The sequence below is a fragment of the Rana temporaria genome, chromosome 8, assembly GCF_905171775.1.
Source record: "Rana temporaria chromosome 8, aRanTem1.1, whole genome shotgun sequence".
Lineage (NCBI taxonomy): Eukaryota > Metazoa > Chordata > Amphibia > Anura > Ranidae > Rana > Rana temporaria.
Window position 1 is genome coordinate 83,493,727 of NC_053496.1, and position 16,465 is coordinate 83,510,191.

Genomic DNA, 16,465 nt, shown 5'->3' on the forward strand with positions numbered 1-16,465 from the left:
GAAAGTTACACCCACTACATTCCCAGGAGTCTGTGCGGTGTAGGTTAGGAAGCATTAAGCACCTAGGTGCAGGAAGTGGGAAGATTAACTATTCTGCCTAGCAACAACACTTTGAAGGCATCTAAAAAAAAAAAAAAATTTCGTAAAGGACTTGTGAATTTTTTTTAAAACTACTGATGTAATGTTATATTTATGGGTGGAACTCCACTTTAAGTAGATTTCCCCCGGTTGAGAAACACTGCTTTAGAGTGTGCTGTGTCTGAAATTTCCGCGTGGCTCTGCCAGTCAGAAAGCCGGAGTCCGCAAACCCGGAGGGAAGACTGGGTGAAGATGGAACCCTCTGCAGCAGTGATAGCGCCCTGCTCGAGGGCTTCGTTTTAAGGGAATTCATTCATAATGTGCTAGTATGCATTTTGACATTGCTTTGCAGTGTAAAACTTGTGATAACTTCTGATTGGCTATTAGTGATCAAAAGAAAAAGAGGTGATAGCTAGTGATTTAAACAGGTGATAGCTGCTGAACACTTATACCTAAAAATCTAGGTACATCAAATAAAACAAAAGTGCAGCACATATGTTATGCTAAATTCATAAAAAGATTGATATTTGTGCAACATTTTCAACAATAAAGTATCAATGTGAATAAAAGTGTAAAAAAATACACCATGTATTAATCAGTGCATCTCCAAAGTGTGTATAAGAAAAGAGTCCTGAACAATAACTTCTTGTCTGCTTGGAAAGGAATCCAGGAATAGCCAGGGTGACACCCAAAGAAAGATCCACAACAGAGGCTTACCGGAATGCCGGTGACCTAACACCCCCTCCCTATTGTAAGTGCTCAAAACTCGCTTTAGTAAAGCTGGATCTCATAGAAGGAATAAACAAAAACAGGAACCTCCTGGCAGCAATGGAGATATGTCCAGCAATCAGAAAAGCTAATACTCGCTCACAGTAGAATATGAGATCATGATTGCTGGACATTTGTAAAGTAAGGGCTCAATTTATTGTAAAGTACTGCACTTACATATATGTAAAACGGGGGTATTCCTGCGCTATTATGGTTAATAGAGTTGCTCAAGGGTGCCGCAAACACCATAAGGGTCAAACACTACTCACGAAAGAATCACAAAAAAATCAAATAGTGGTGTTGCGCTCCCTCATGAAATAACATATAAACCTAGATATAATATTACAGAGAGAATAAATTATATAAATACATATATAAAGTGCTGCAAACAAGTGACTACAGGTGCAATGATATAAAGTGCAATGATAATAAATATTCAAAAATGTATAATAATTAGAATAAAAAACAATGCGTGTAGAATAAGAAACAAATGGAAATAAAGTCCATTGTGAGTGTAGCAAAAGGTGCTGGCGAATCTCAGAAGGGGAAAATCCATTCCTCTGGATCCAGGGTGCAGAGTGTAGTGTTGCTGGTGCTCTGTAACAGTAACAGGAGGCACTGTGACTTCTGTGAGAGGTGGCTCTTCGGTGTAAGTAACACCCGTGGGTGTACTACCTTCTTACCTTACTGTTGTAAGGTAAGCAGCATTGAAAGATATGGTGGAATGCTATGTCATTCGAAGTGGGGGAGGGGATTCCTTCCTTCCCCAGCGTTTCCAGTAATGTGTTTATGCGGGATGGGGGGGCCACTCGGGGGCTCAAATATGGATGGAGAAATAAGAGAATACAGAGCCTCTTGGTGTAGTACGTTTGGCGTTTTAAAATTCACAATTTATTTAGATAAAAAAGGTACTCGCATTTCAAATGATGTAAAGTGCATTGCATAAAAAACGAGCAGCGAGCTCGGGACCTTGTTGCGTCACTTCCGGTGTCCGTATACCTGCGTCTTATTGCACTTACATAGTTAACACTTGCATGTAAAAAAACATCAATCAGAAACAAATACAGGTTCTTTCTCCAGTAACCAAAATGGCAGAGGTTTGGCCGCGCATGTGCAGTAGTGTGTGTTTGTGCCTCCTACTTATGTGTTTTGTCAGAGATGACGTCATCGGGGGCACCTGAAAGCGAGTTGGAGCTTATCTGATTGCTAGACACATCTCCAATGCTGCTGGGAGGTTACCGTGTTGGTGTTTTTTCCTTTCATTTCCATTATGATTAATGGCACCCCCATGCACTGGAAAACGCAGTGCAGCTTCCCGCACTGGGAACTGCACTGCATTTGCGGTTTCCATGTGAGCTGTGTTTTCGGATAAGGTGCACGGTCTGTTTCCCTGTTTTTCAAGTGGCACAACAGCCCATTCAAATGAACCTAGCCTTAATACATCTTAAAATGTTTGCGTGTATTTATTTATAACAGTATACATATACACATACATATACTGTACATATACATACATACACACACACGCGCATGCATGCATGTGTGTTTTGAGGTGCACACCATAATGCAATAGGCTCTGCACACCTATGGTGAGGACCCTAGTATATACATGTAGAAGGTATAACCTTATAGATTGTAAAGCAACTGATGTGACGTACTGTGTTCATACAGTATGTAATGCTGTATCTCACTACAGAATGTGGTGCATCCCTTGTATGAGCATCTGTTCTGTAATATGATAATGTATTTTTCTTATGTTGGTGTATATTACAAAAATCTGTACATTATAGATACTGTGATAGAATCTCAAATGATTTTACTGAAGTGCTTTAGCTGTAATAAGGTGTGCTGTACTACAAGAGTTGACATAATTGTTGCACGAAGATATGGGAAGGGTGAAAGTTAAAGCTTCTTCTGTCTGTCTGTCTCAGATGTGAAGGCAAAGGAAAAGCTAATTGAAGACATGAAGCTTACACTCCTAGAGCAGGAACAGACTCAGGAAGAACAAGAGCAGGCACTGGAGGCCAAAGTGGAAGAAATAGAAAAATTTGTTGCAGGTACGTTGTCTTGGAAAGTAATCATTTTGTTATGGAAGATTCTTTTTTTTTTACTTCTTTACAGTACACTGAATGTGGGTCATTCTAATCGACTGAAGCTTTTTATATACCATTTATTATATTACAATGTATCTACAATGAATAACTGAAAAGTCTATTCCTTTTGCAAAAGCTCTATAGCTGGTAAATTAGGGAAATGGGAGAAAATACTAAATCAAGGCATATAGTGCCCCTGGAGAGAAATTAACATAGTAGCCCGGTGATGTCAAGACCTCAGTGGCTGTTGTGCTAATGCAAATGTCAACTATATATATAAATATATATATACTGTATATTAGTGGTGCAACGGATCATTACCGATCCGTGATCCGAACAGGTCACCCTGTTCGGATCGGCACACCACGTGATCCGTGGAGCGCTCCGCAGCCTCGGCCATAGGAACGTCCCCGGCTTCGACCTAGCTCCGGAGCGGCGGCCATCTTGGTACACCCGGCGGCGGCTGTCTCGTCAGGAAGTGACATTTCGTCGCCATCATCTTGCTCCACCCCACACTCCTGCACAGTAATGATAGTGAGAAGGGGGCAGGCGGACATCTTGTTACACCCAACAGAGTTTTAGATTTCACAGTTATTTTCAACACAAAACGGAGCTTATATGCTTAAATACAGTATTTGGAAATCCAACGGACTGTTTACATGTTAAATTTTTAAAAGCAGCAGCAAACCTTACATGCTTGCTAATGTGACAGAACACCTCTGATTTTCACATTTAATTAAATGTGAAAATCAGAGGTGTTCTGTCACATTAGCAAGCATGTAAGGTCAGCAGGTTTGCTGCTGCTTTTAAAATTTAACATGTAAACCGTCCGTCTGATTTACATATTCTGTATTTAAGCACATAAGCTCCGTTTTGTGTTGAAAATAACGGTGAAATCTTAAACTTCGGTGGGTGTAACAAGATTAGTCTCTTTTTTTTTTTTTGCCGATGCGAAAAACAATCCGATCCGTGACTCTGATCTGAAGATCGATCCGATCCGTGAGTTTTTTTGATCCGTTGCACCCCTTCTGTATATCAGCCATTGTTCCCTCTGTATAATATGCTACTGCAGTTTGTACACAGCTCTGTTTACTATATGGGCATGCGTACTGAATTGGCACTATTGATAGAGGTTTCTCTACTGGAAGTCCACATGGTTCACAGTGGTTATAGTCATTCCTGATTGCAGCTTATTAGGGTATATCCTAAACATGAATGTGCAAGTGGTTTACAGACTGGGACCCAGTTACCTCCTGTGCATAAAGATTCTAAAGCCTAAACAATTTGTTACATTGTTTTCCCTGCATTAAGGTAAATAATGTTCCAGTACCTGTATTGCCCCTTGTACAGTACCTGTATTTTCCTCACTCGATCCAGCGCTGTGCCCATCCGTAGCGGCTCTTCCCGCTGTTATAGGCTTTGCTAAAGGCAGCTCCCGTTGCTGTTAGATCCTGTGATAAAGGAGCTTGGGGGGGGGGGAGGCCAGGCCAGGCCAGGCTGTGCTGTCTGAATCAATGGTTGCAGGCAGTGCGGCTCGGGATCAAGCCCACAGGTATAGGAAGTGGCCTCCTATGATGGCACACTGAGGAGGTGCCAAGAGTGCCACAGGGGGTCCCCATAAGAAGAGGATCTATTGCACAGAGCAGGTAAGTATACCAATATAACATATAAAAAATAATGTTAACCGCCCCCCCTTTCCACCATCCTGCCGCTAGAAAAGATGAGAAAAGCTTTGATTGCCTTTGGGGGCCGGTGCGACATTATGATATCACTTCCGGCCCAGTCTGGAAGTAAATCATTTTTTCATTTTTAATAAAAAAAGATCAAAAAAGTATTTATTTTTGATCTTTTGCTTTTAATGGAGAAGAAGAGATCTCTCCATAAAGAGGACCTGTCATCCTTATTTCTATCGCAAGGGATGTGTACATTGCTTGTAATAGGAATAAAAAAGAAAAAGTAAAATGAATTAGAAAAAAAAGAAAAGGGGAAGCGCTCCCATCCCTCCATGCTCGCGTGCAAACTTTATTTGCACCACACGTGTGAGGTATCGCCGTGAACGCTAGAGCAAGAGCAATAATTCTAGCACTAGACCTTCTCTGTGACACTAAACAGGTTAACATCTTACAAATTATACAAACAATTGGGGTAATTATTGTGTTTTTTTTTATGAAAGTGTAATTTTTCAACAAAATTGCATTTGCAACTACCGTGTGATGTGAAAAAAAATGCAACGGCTGCCATTTTATTCTCTAGCGTGTCTGCTAAAAAAAAAAATGTATAATGTTTGGGGTTAGAAGTAATTTTCTAGCAAAAAATACTGATTTAAACTTGTAAACAAAAAGACTGGTCGGCGAGTGGTTAATGTGCTCGCATACAATCCAAATGCACCATCTCCCATTTTTAGGTTTGTATATAGAGACTAGATAACACACATCCACACCTTTTATAACTGAGCATTTTATGCTAGCTGTTTATTCCAAATGTAATGCACGTTTTTTTTTTTTTACAGAATTGGAATTGTGGAAACAAAAGTTTAAAGAACTCGAAAAGATCCCTAGTAAAGAAATCTTAACAAAGATAAGCTGTGAGACTAATAATAACATAGAGACTGTCAGCACACAGGTCATCAAACTACAGAAACAGCTAAATGTAAGTTTGTAACTGTTGCGTCAGACACAATTCATTGATCATGTGCTGATCTAATTCTTCAATAAGGACCATGGATTCTGCATGTTACAGAACATTTTGAGGGTTATTTCCCCCATCCCTTTCATTCTGTGCTTTACCATTTATCTGTTCTAATTAAAGGAAAAGTATAGCCAAAGCTCCTTTGGCTGTACTTCTCCCGTGGATCACAGTTCGTTTTGCACTCCTGTGACCGGTTTTCAGCAGAGTGGGCTGAAGTCCGCTCTTTGCTGACGTCACGCATGTCAGTCCAGGCACCGCGTCCTCGCAACAATGGGATTGGCCAGGTGCCTGGACAGACACTTGTGTCAGCCTCTCAGCGAGTTGCTGAGAGCCTGAGCTGGCCGCCCCTCCGCAGCTCAGCGCTCCAATGAGCGAGCAGAGAGCTGTGACTGACAGTCTGCAGCTCTCTGCTCGGGGAGCTGTCAGAACCGAGTGATCGGCGGTGTTTGATCGATTGGTTCTCAGTGCAGAGGCGCCGGGGGACAGATGCAGAATCCAGGTAGGTAAGTGTGACTAAAAACAAAAGCCCAAACCCATACTTCTCTTTTAATACTTTGACATTTACAGGCAGAAAGCTTCTTGTGTAATGGTTCACGTCTCATTTTGGGTAGTTTTACACGGCTGTCTGTACTCAGGCAGTTCACTTCTTGATACAAAGTAGGACAACAATAGTACTACTCCTTCATGTTGCTTGTTTGGATAAAGAATGACTTGATGTCACCAAAGACAGATCTAATAGGGAATGACAAGTTCTGCCCTTTCTCAAAGCAGCCACTGTATGTGTTTTTATGACCATTACTGGTTCTGATTTATTGCAATATTGTCTTTGGGCTGTAAGCAGTGAAAAGATATATATTTTTTTTACCCATAGAACTAAGGACTGACTTTCTATTGTTTACAATACCTGGGAGCCTGCTGTGCCATATCCCATAGGCTACGCAGCTATAGCTTGCATACAGTGCTGCATATTGTTATAGCTGTCTTACAACATAGTGTGATAAGTTATACCTGCCTTGATGGGATCTTATGTGATGGCATCCCTGCTCCACTTATCTGTTGGAAGATCCATCATCAGTGACACGATCATAAACACATAAATAAATTACACTGTCCTGAACCCTAGTTTTGTAGGATACTTTCATTTATGCACTTGTCGCTATATAAATCCTTTATAATAATAATAATGTCTGAGAAGATGCCCAGATGTCACACGAATATGCATGTCCCTTTGGCAATGTGCATATGGACTTTAGGCAGATGGTGTATTTCTTTTTAAACTGGGAATCCTCTTGATACAACACTGCTGTTGGTGAATGAGATTGATGTCTGCAACAACAAGAAAAGATATAGAGAACAGAACCTTCTGTTCTGCTGTGATCTACTTGTTAGCCAAGCTGTTAACAGTGATGGGCCAATAGTGAACCAAAGGAGGTGATAGAGGTTGTTTTCATAACAAGTGCCCAATGTTTTACCGCTCGTGGGACACGTTATAGAAAGTCTGGAAGTGCCCGTTAAGCAATGTTAGTAATAGTTTATTAAGCCCAAAGGTAGGCTTTAACCTGAAAATGTTTAAATGTGTGTCGTGATTTACTTGCTTGTAGGAGTTTGAAGAAAAATACAACAGTGACAGAAAGAAATGGCTAGAAGAGAAAAAGACTCTGATTGCCCAGGCTAAAGAGTCAGAAAACCATAGAAACAAGGAAATGAGAAAATTTGCTGACGATCGAGAGCGTTATGTAAAGCAACAGAGTGAAATGGTGAGAACATGTAATGTACACAAAGTTTCTGTTGGCGCTACAAAGTTCCAGACTTGCACGTGTATATGTGCGACCTGGGATAATTCAAAAACAGCTAAAAACCAGAGCAGCTACCAACTACTGGAAAATGGACATCAGGAAACAAACACAAGGGCAGCGCTCAATGGAGTCAGCAATAAAAACTTTATAGTCTTGAAAATAAAAATACCATAATACAATATTGCGCTTTAAAAATAATAATGTTGGAGCTACATATCAATTGCAACTATACAGTTGATGTAGCTAATAGATAATGGGTAAAATGATTGGAACGATACCACTGCTGAGTCCAGAAGGTAAGGGGTTAACATCAGTCCTTCGATAGCAAGGATCCCTTAAATGGGGCTGCCACAGCTCTAAAATAGAGGATAAATTAGTCCCAGGTGGAAGGAGGGAAGTGCAGTATGAGAACTGGAAATGGGCTTGGTGCTGAGACCAGCCAATAACCGCAGATGTGGAGCCCCAGGAACGACTGCAGTAGGCGGCGTACGGCACAGTGTAATACAACCACACCACTTGGTTGTCTGGTCAGCGTGGAAGCTGCAGGATGTATCTGCACTATGTGGGGGCCTCCGTGATGGCAGCACAGCAAGGATAGAAACTAAGCTGGGCGCGCTTAGATGACGTCAGCGTTGCCTTGGTGATGGAACCAAACGGGAAGGAAACAAGACGGGTGGAGAGTGTAAGCTCAAAGGGAAGCCGTGACTGACATGTTTCACAACAATAAAGACTATAAGGTTTTTATTGCTGACTCTATTGAGCTCTGCCCTTGTGTTTGTAATGTAATGTTTGGTATTTGTAATCTGATGGCAATTTTCATTAACCATGCACCTCGTTAACACTAAGCAAAATGTTAATAAAGCAGTCTATTGAACCTACTGTTTAAAAAGTATGATTTTGTTTAGGTCTTTGCATCAAGGGTTTTCAAAGCTAAGATGTGGTAGTTGGATGCCAGTTGGGTAAATTGCCTTCTAACATGTTTTTTCTACTTTAGGAACATCTGTAATATTTCACCAATAAAACAGTACAGGTTAATAGTCCCTTTAACAGTACAGCATGGGGTTAAGATGGAGTCCATTGAGTATTAAACATTGAGCATGATGTGTGTTAGTGGTCAGTTTTATGCCTGGCAGTATGTGAAGGAAATATGCAGGGTATATAGTTTGAGATGGAGGTGGAATTTCAATTGTAGGGTCATTGGTTTTTAGTCAAGCATTTTGTTAATCGCTTTTCTCTACAGGGCAATTGCCACCCCGAGAAATTAGCCAGTTAGAAATTAGCTAATTTCTAGTTGCAGAATTTGCGGGCACCACAGAGTCTGAGTGGGTCGAGTGAGAGTCAGAGAGTGGGTGGTCAGCTGGTCGGCTCTGTGGGTGAGCGGGCTGGCCAATCAACAAGCCGGCAGCTGGGGGAGCAGAGAGATGACATCATCTCTCACCGCCCCGTGCCCGCCCTGCATCCCTGCAGTAACTTCCGCCTTCACTGTGCAATCAGCAGAGATTACATCATCTCTCTGCTGCCTGACTCTGACAAGCAAAACACCACCTTAGCAAGTGACAATCCGCAAGGTGTGGCAGGTGAGGTGGCAAGTGACAATCTGCATCTGGTGGCAGGCAAGTGGCATTCCGCAACTTGTGGCAAGTGACAATCCACAATGCGCTTCAATCATTCTGATACCATAGCAACCTTGGTGCTGTCATCATTGAAGCGCTAACACCAGTCATTTCCCTGATAAATTGCCCTAAAAAAAAAAATTATAATTCTGGTATTGCCCCTCCCGAGACTAGACTCTGGATCTGCCACTGGCTTCCTGTGATGGTGTGACGTTACTGCACTGCCCCTGAATTTAGACAAGTGGGATAAAAAAAATGTTCCTGGGACCACGGATGTCAACATTGTCACTATATTCAATAATAGTCCAACACATTAGAGACTTTGCCAGTACCGTACAAAAGAAACATATAAATAATTTTAAAAATCTTCACATTCGTTTTCTTGAATTACATGTTAAAATGCCCAATATTAGAATCCACTAAGAATTATACCTTAAAGAGAAGTGTTTGTTTAATATCTATTTTTTTAAATCGTACATACCTAGGTGTATGCAGCATCGGTCCCCTATGGCTCTAAGACTGAGAACTGAACGATCAAACACCGCTGATCACTCAGTGAGCAGAGAGCTGGTGACTGTTTATAGCAAAACACATTTTCTTTATCCCTTGCTTAACATATATGTACATTTTTACAGATTTGATCTAAAACCCAACATGTTTCATTTATGGGAACATAAATTGCTTCAGGAGTGTAGAGGTGGTGAATACCCAAATAGTGTAAACAACAATACATTAAAGTATCCAATGCCTCATTTAACAGTGTTTTAAAAAGACCCTATATTGCCTATAAAATGAAGTTTTGTGGCTGTGGGTGAGATAAACAGGAGGGTACAGGTGTGCCTGTGCATCACATATATTGTACTTGTTTAAATATTAATAAAAATGGCTTGTGGTTCTAACCCTTCACCATTCCATCCAAAACCAAGGAAAGCACCTAATAACTCCTCTCCTCACTTACAGAAAATAGGTAGTTGATGCCCCTGTTGATAAACAATCCATTTGAATTGAGTTGTACTCTGAATCAGAGACGGAAGATTTTTTATTTATTTTTTCTATTTTTTATTTTATTTTTGCAGCCTTCGTTTTATTCAGCTTATGCAATTTCATATTTTTCATTTTTTTTTCTTCCAGGAGCAACTCTCAACTCAGTTGGCAGAAAAGAATGGTATTCTTCAGAACTGGCGAAACGAGAGGGACACTCTTGTCTCCGCACTTGAAATCCAGCTGAAAAACTTGCTGTCCAGCAATGCTGAAAAAGAGAGAGAAATCGAAAACTTAAAGAAATCTAACAATGCCCAAAACAGTGAGGTGAGATACGTAAAGGCAGAAGTTCAGGATTTGTCTCCTCTTACGCTGCTTCATTCTATAAGATTTGGGGATTTTAGATATCAGGAAACACTCAAGTATAAATAATAGGGTTAATTTGGGGAGTTTTGGTTAATTGGAGAAGTTTAACTGGACCATCATCACATTTCATTCTAGAGATTATTTGACCTCTGGCTATGTGCATGATACTGTTAAAGAGCAAATAACTCAGAGCAGCTTCAGGGAGGGGTGCTTGCCGCACTGCCTTGAGGAAACTAGTTGAGGAGGTGGGCTGGATGGATCTGTGGAGGAGCAGAACCCAGGGGCTCGTCAGTTTTGCTGCTTCTCAAAGTCGCATATGTCTCTGTCTCGCATTGACCTGTGCCACTGCTCGTGTTCTGCGATCCGCTCGGTGTCTGACATAACTTATGCCTTGAGAGGGATTTCCGACCACTCACCCCTGATTATGGGCTTAGAGGTTTGACCCCCATCCACAATGCTCCGAGCTCCCTGGAAGCTCAATGCATTCTGGCTCAATTTACTGCCGTCACAGTCCCAACTACTGTTGGATATAGCTAAATATCCTGTGCTCAGCAGGCGTCGCCGTCCATCGTTGCCTTGCGGGCGGTAGATGGTAGGATCAATAATTCACCCGATGACATTATGAGGATAATTATCTCCTTTTACTCAAATTTATATTGTTCCCGGAAAAATTACACGGATGCTTCACTACAGGAGTATCTTGAGAAGATAAAATTGCCTACTCTGTCAGATGAGGCCTGACAACTACTTGACGCTCCTCTAAGTCTGGAGGAGCTTCAAACGGCGACCAGTCTGTTCCCCAACTCCAATGGTGGTTCCCTTAAAACAGTTTAGAATTATCAACTCCATTTTTCGATTACTTATCTGGCCAAATTCTACAGCAAGGGTGAGACTCGAGCAGTTGCAGCGTCCAAAGGAGGCGGGTGGGCTTGCCCTCCCGAATCCATGGCTGTACTATTTGGCCTCCCAACTCTAACACATAGCAAGAGTATTAAGCCATGCGGAAAACCCAGTGCTTAACTTGAGGGACCCGGTAGTGCAACTGCTTCAGGTGGCAACAGGGGGAGAGGTGGAGGAAGGCCTAGAGGCACTGAGATTTGCCAAATCCAACAAGTTGTTCCCGACGTACAACCTGATGCAGAAAGTGTGGAATAAGGTTAGGGTGTTGCAGCAGGTCAAGGGTTTTACTAGATATAGCCCAATCTGGGGAAACAGGCGCTATTTGGAGCTGGAAAAATTACAACATGGAGGAACTACGGTATTATACATATGGCACAAATATTTAGGGATGGTAAATTGCGCCCCTTTTCGGCGCTACAAAAGGAATTTAATTTGCCTGCTTCTATGCACTTTTACCATTTCCAGCTCCAACATGCGGTGAGACCCCAATCGGATGGAGATGCATGGATTCAGAACCCCACACCCATCTTCATCTACATGCGGGAAGTTACTACATACAAGGGATGTATCCTCAGCAGTACCCATAAGCTCCCTTAACGTGGCCCAAAGATTGTCCCAGTTGTACATTCTTTTACGCGTACACTACACGCTGGCTAGGCTGGTGAAAATGGGGGTGCGAGATGATCCTTCTTGTACTAGATGCAAGAGGGACCATGGAGACCTGATCCACATGTTGTGGCGGTGTCCCAAAGTGCTTCTGTACTGGAGGGAGGTGCTGGATACTATTAACAGAGTGTTTTAGGTTCAACTGAAGGCACACCCTAAACTTTGCTTACACAGTCTCGGAGGAGGAGCCTGACAGGATAGCTTTAACCAGGGCTCTCTTCCAGGCTAGAAAACTTATCTTGAGACATTGGAAGGCGGAAGAACCCCTTACGAGTAAAGAATGGATACGCCAAATGGGGGATACTTTCAGATTGGAAAAATATATCTATCAACATAGGGGGAGTGTGAAGAAATTTGAGAAAATCTGGGCGGGCTGGCTGAATGTCCTGGGGTTGGCCCCTGTCGATTTGATTATGGACCGACTGCTTGTCTACGGTGCGAGAGGAGGGAAAGGAGTGAATAGGGGCAAGGATGGCGTCAATACCCTGTGCTGGTTTGGCGGTGGAGAAGACAATGTAATATTTAATGCTGTGTGACAGTTTTCGCAGATGTGGTTTGCCCATGTGACCCTCCCTCATGGAGTATAATGTTGTGTGGTGCTGAGTGAAGTCTCTGCTCTGTATCAATAGTTTGAGGATGTAAGACTGTACTAATACAATGTCTGGTTGTACCGTGCTGCTGTCATTCAATGTACTGTTCTCTTATTTTTCGATTGTTCAAAAAAAAAAACTTTTTGATTTAAAAAAATAACTGGGAGCAAAAAGGATTACTGGTACTTGGAAATCCTTAACAATAAATTGTAATCTGCTTCTGATGGAACAATTTAAGGAAAATCATGGTGTGCTCTATATTGAAAAGGAAACATTTAATCTTTCCTGTCCACTGAGACACAGAGATATTCAAAAACTGTTGGTCATACTGCCATCTACAGGAGGATTATCGAACACTGACAAACAAAAATTGTGCGCCAGCCCAGTTTAAGGCCCCTTTCACACAGGGCGGATCAGTAATGATCCGCCTCCGTATGCTCTGTAAGCTCAGCGGGGATCGCTCCATTGATCCCTGCTGAGTCGGCGGATGACAGGGCGGTCCCCGCACACTGTGCAGGGACCGCCCTGTCTTTTCTCCGCTCTCCCATATGGGAGAATAGGATGAACACGGACTGTATGTACCGTGTTCATCCGATCCGCTCTGCAGACGAAAGAAAAAATAGGGTTTTCTTCCGTCTGCAAAATCAGATCTTTGTGGAGGCAGACGATTACGCAATCACATAGGGACCAATGTATGTCCCTTTTTCATCTGCAAACGGATGGATGAAAAAGCGGACATACGGTCCGCACGTGTGAAAAAGGCCTTACACTTTATTTATTTCTAGCTGTCTCAGTTTTTTGCTAGTGTGCTAGGATGGTTGTCTTTTCTATGCTCTGCTGACAATTTTCTACCCTTTTTGCTAGTTGATTTTTTTCTTTAATCAAGACTTCTGATAACATCCTGCTGAGCCGATCTCCTCCCAAGTTCTTTTTTTTTTCTGCCCGCCTACAATTACTTGGTTACCTTCAACCCCCCCTAACCACCTTCTGCTACCCAGCAGCTGGACTCATGTATTTTGAGACCTAGCCTTGTACTCTAAGCTACATTGTCCCCTGCTTGCAGTGCAACATAGAACTTTGATGTACTGGAGACCGTCCCACCTTATTGGGTGCCTCACTCTCCAGTAGCGTTCCCAGTGCTGCCTGCAGTGTGCTCCTGAGGTGCCTGACGCTGATGGCCTTGAATTTTTTCCTCTACTTGAGTCTATGCCACCTTTAGGGTCTTCACTTTGGTGTGGCCGCTCCTTGGGTCTATCCTGATATTTCATCTTGGTCAAGCAGGATTTCTTGTGTCAAATAGTAAATTTGGTTGCTGGCTCTGACCACAAAGCCCACAAGCAAGCTTCCATGTCATTCCCTATGGAATTCTTGTGTGATCCACCTGTGGCATTAACAACCTCTGACCCTTCAACCACCAAGGTAATGAATCTCAAGTCCTTAATGGACGATCGAACAACTGAGAAGTTGCAGAATTCTGCTATTACTCACAAATATAGAGGTGGTCTTGATTCCTATTGGTGCGGTATGTACCACCTTAAAGCTCGAGGATCCGCCTGTAGCTTCTACCAGTACTGTGCCCAGTCTTTGAGTAATTTTAGAGTTCCCAAGACTGCCATGACTTTTCTGATGCACCCTCTGTTAGAGATTATCCTTGGAGACTAATAAAACCAGCTGTTTTCCCCTCCCAAATGTCTATCAGCCCTGTTTCCATCTCAGGAGGAATTTATTAAAAGGTGGACTGCCACCCTCTGTGGATCTGCCAGTATTCTACCTTAACAGGAGTATGCACCTGTGTTTAAAGGGGTTGTAAAGGAAAATTGTTTTTTCATAATAATGCAGACATTCCTCTTTTCACTTCCTCATTGTTCGTTTTTGCTCAGAAGTTGCTCTATTTCTTCTCTGTTCTGTTCCCATTCTGCTTGTCTGATTGTTACTCACCACGTGAAGGGAGGCTTTACTGCGGTGGTCAGTGAAGTGCTCGCCCCCTCCTGGGAACTACATCTGTGCAGCAGGATGCTCTCTACTTGTTAGAGACTTCAAGGGAGTGTGAATTACTGGGCGTGCCGCAATGCATACTGGGAAATGTAGTTCTTACATGAACGAGCACCGCAAACCAGGAAGTGAATGAGAGAACAGAAACTAGACCGCCAGAGGTGATATAGATGAAGGAATTTAATAGGTAATTACTTGTTTTTTAACAGAATCATTACACTATTCTGTCCGTCTACCTTGCAGACATTAATTTTAGGCAAAAAAATGTTTTCCTTTACAACTCCTTTAAGGATGCCGTTGACAAGAAACTAGAGGCCTTTTGTAGATCTTTATTCTTTTGGCTAGGCTCTGCTCTACAAACTATGATTGTAGTCTAGCAAACGCTATGCTGATTAGGCTAAGGCCATCAGAAGGGATTAGATAACTATGGCAGTTGATCATATAGCGCACAGGTGTCAAACACAAGGCCCGTGGGCCGAATCCGACCTTCCAGACCATTTCATGTGGCCCTCGCACTTTTCCTGCAACTGCAGATGACCTCTGGTACTATTCCAGACCCTTACTTTCTGCTTTCAAGCAATGCATCTAGCTTATTCTCAGCAACAGCATAAGGTAAGGGAGGTGCACTGATGTAAGGGAGAGTGGGGGACTCAACTTCTGATGGTGGGGTGGCTCTTGACATCTAATGTAAGGGGAGGGGATGCGCTGGACATCAAATCTTATAGATACAACTGGCCCTTTTGAGGGCAATCGTAATGCTGATGCGGTCCACAATGAAATTTAGTTTGACACCCCTGATGTAGAGCATTTGAGACTTATATCCACAGCCTTGAAGTACAGTTTAGATGAGTTGTTGGTGGTCTGCCCTCTCATTTCCTGATGAATCCATGAACCTCTTATCAGTAAAAATGAGGAGGACTGTTTGGCTAAAGTGTTTCTTTTCATTCCAACATCTCTCAGTGGCTCTGATGGGTAGTCGGGCAAAGTTATAGTCTCAAGAATTGAGTTCACCCTTTCTTATGAAGATGCGCTATACTGGATCTGCAAGGGCTTCTTGAGCTTTTTGACATCAAGCAATGGTTTCCCAGATTTGCAAGACTGTCATTTGGTCTTCTGTTTACATGATTTTGAAGTTTTACCAGGTTGGATTCAGGCCTCTTCTGATACCGACTTTGGCCCAAAAGTCCTTTAGATGGGATTCTGTGAGCTGCAGGCATTCTCTAGTACTATTTTTTTTTCTTCTTTTGTTTAGTGTTCTGTTGCTCAATCCTGAGTCGGATTGCATTTGAACATCCTTACGCTCTCTGAATTCCTGTGCCACATAATGAACAAGAAAGAAAATAGGATTTTTTGTACTTGGCGCAAAATATACTTTTTCCAGAAGTCTATTAGGAGAGACAGGATCCTCCGCTCTGCGTATGTGAATTTGCTCTTGGTGTACTGCTTTGTTACAAATGCGAGGCATGCTTGGATTAGGAGGCCGTGTCCTGGGCTGGCCCACAATTATTTTGTTTGCCAGTGTTCAATCCTCCTGTAGGTGTCAGTATAACCCACCACTTTTTAAATTCCTGTGTTTCTCGATGGACTTCAAGAAATACATTTTACAGTAATTAAAAAAATCTAGAATTTTAATATTAGAATACTGAATGACTTGCATAGCAGTAGGATCTAGTATTGCATATGTATCAACTTTAATGGGGTATTAAACCCAAAAACAACATTTTTATATACTGTATGGCTGCAACTATTTCTCTCAAGATCTTTTCACATGGGATACATCAGTTCAGTCATGCTTTTTGCTAAGAAAAAAAGAATGCAGACTGATTCAGGTTATATCCGATTGCACATTAATTTTCAGTTCGGTTCAGTTTTTAACAGTTCTTTTTTATTTGTTGGATGAAAATAACTAAAGGTGACAAAAATATAAACAAAAA

General features: G+C 42.1%; 1 protein-coding gene across 1 annotated transcript in view; it reads left to right on the forward strand.

Moving 5' to 3' along the window:
- Positions 1 to 16,465, forward strand: part of KIF20B (kinesin family member 20B) — a 160,238-nt gene that overhangs the window by 83,702 nt on the left and 60,071 nt on the right. Inside the window, exons 24-27 of the mRNA XM_040362115.1 lie at positions 2,778 to 2,903; positions 5,449 to 5,588; positions 7,229 to 7,384; positions 10,168 to 10,344. Of these exons, the coding sequence (XP_040218049.1) occupies positions 2,778 to 2,903; positions 5,449 to 5,588; positions 7,229 to 7,384; positions 10,168 to 10,344 (599 nt within the window). The remainder of the gene's footprint in view (positions 1 to 2,777; positions 2,904 to 5,448; positions 5,589 to 7,228; positions 7,385 to 10,167; positions 10,345 to 16,465) is intronic.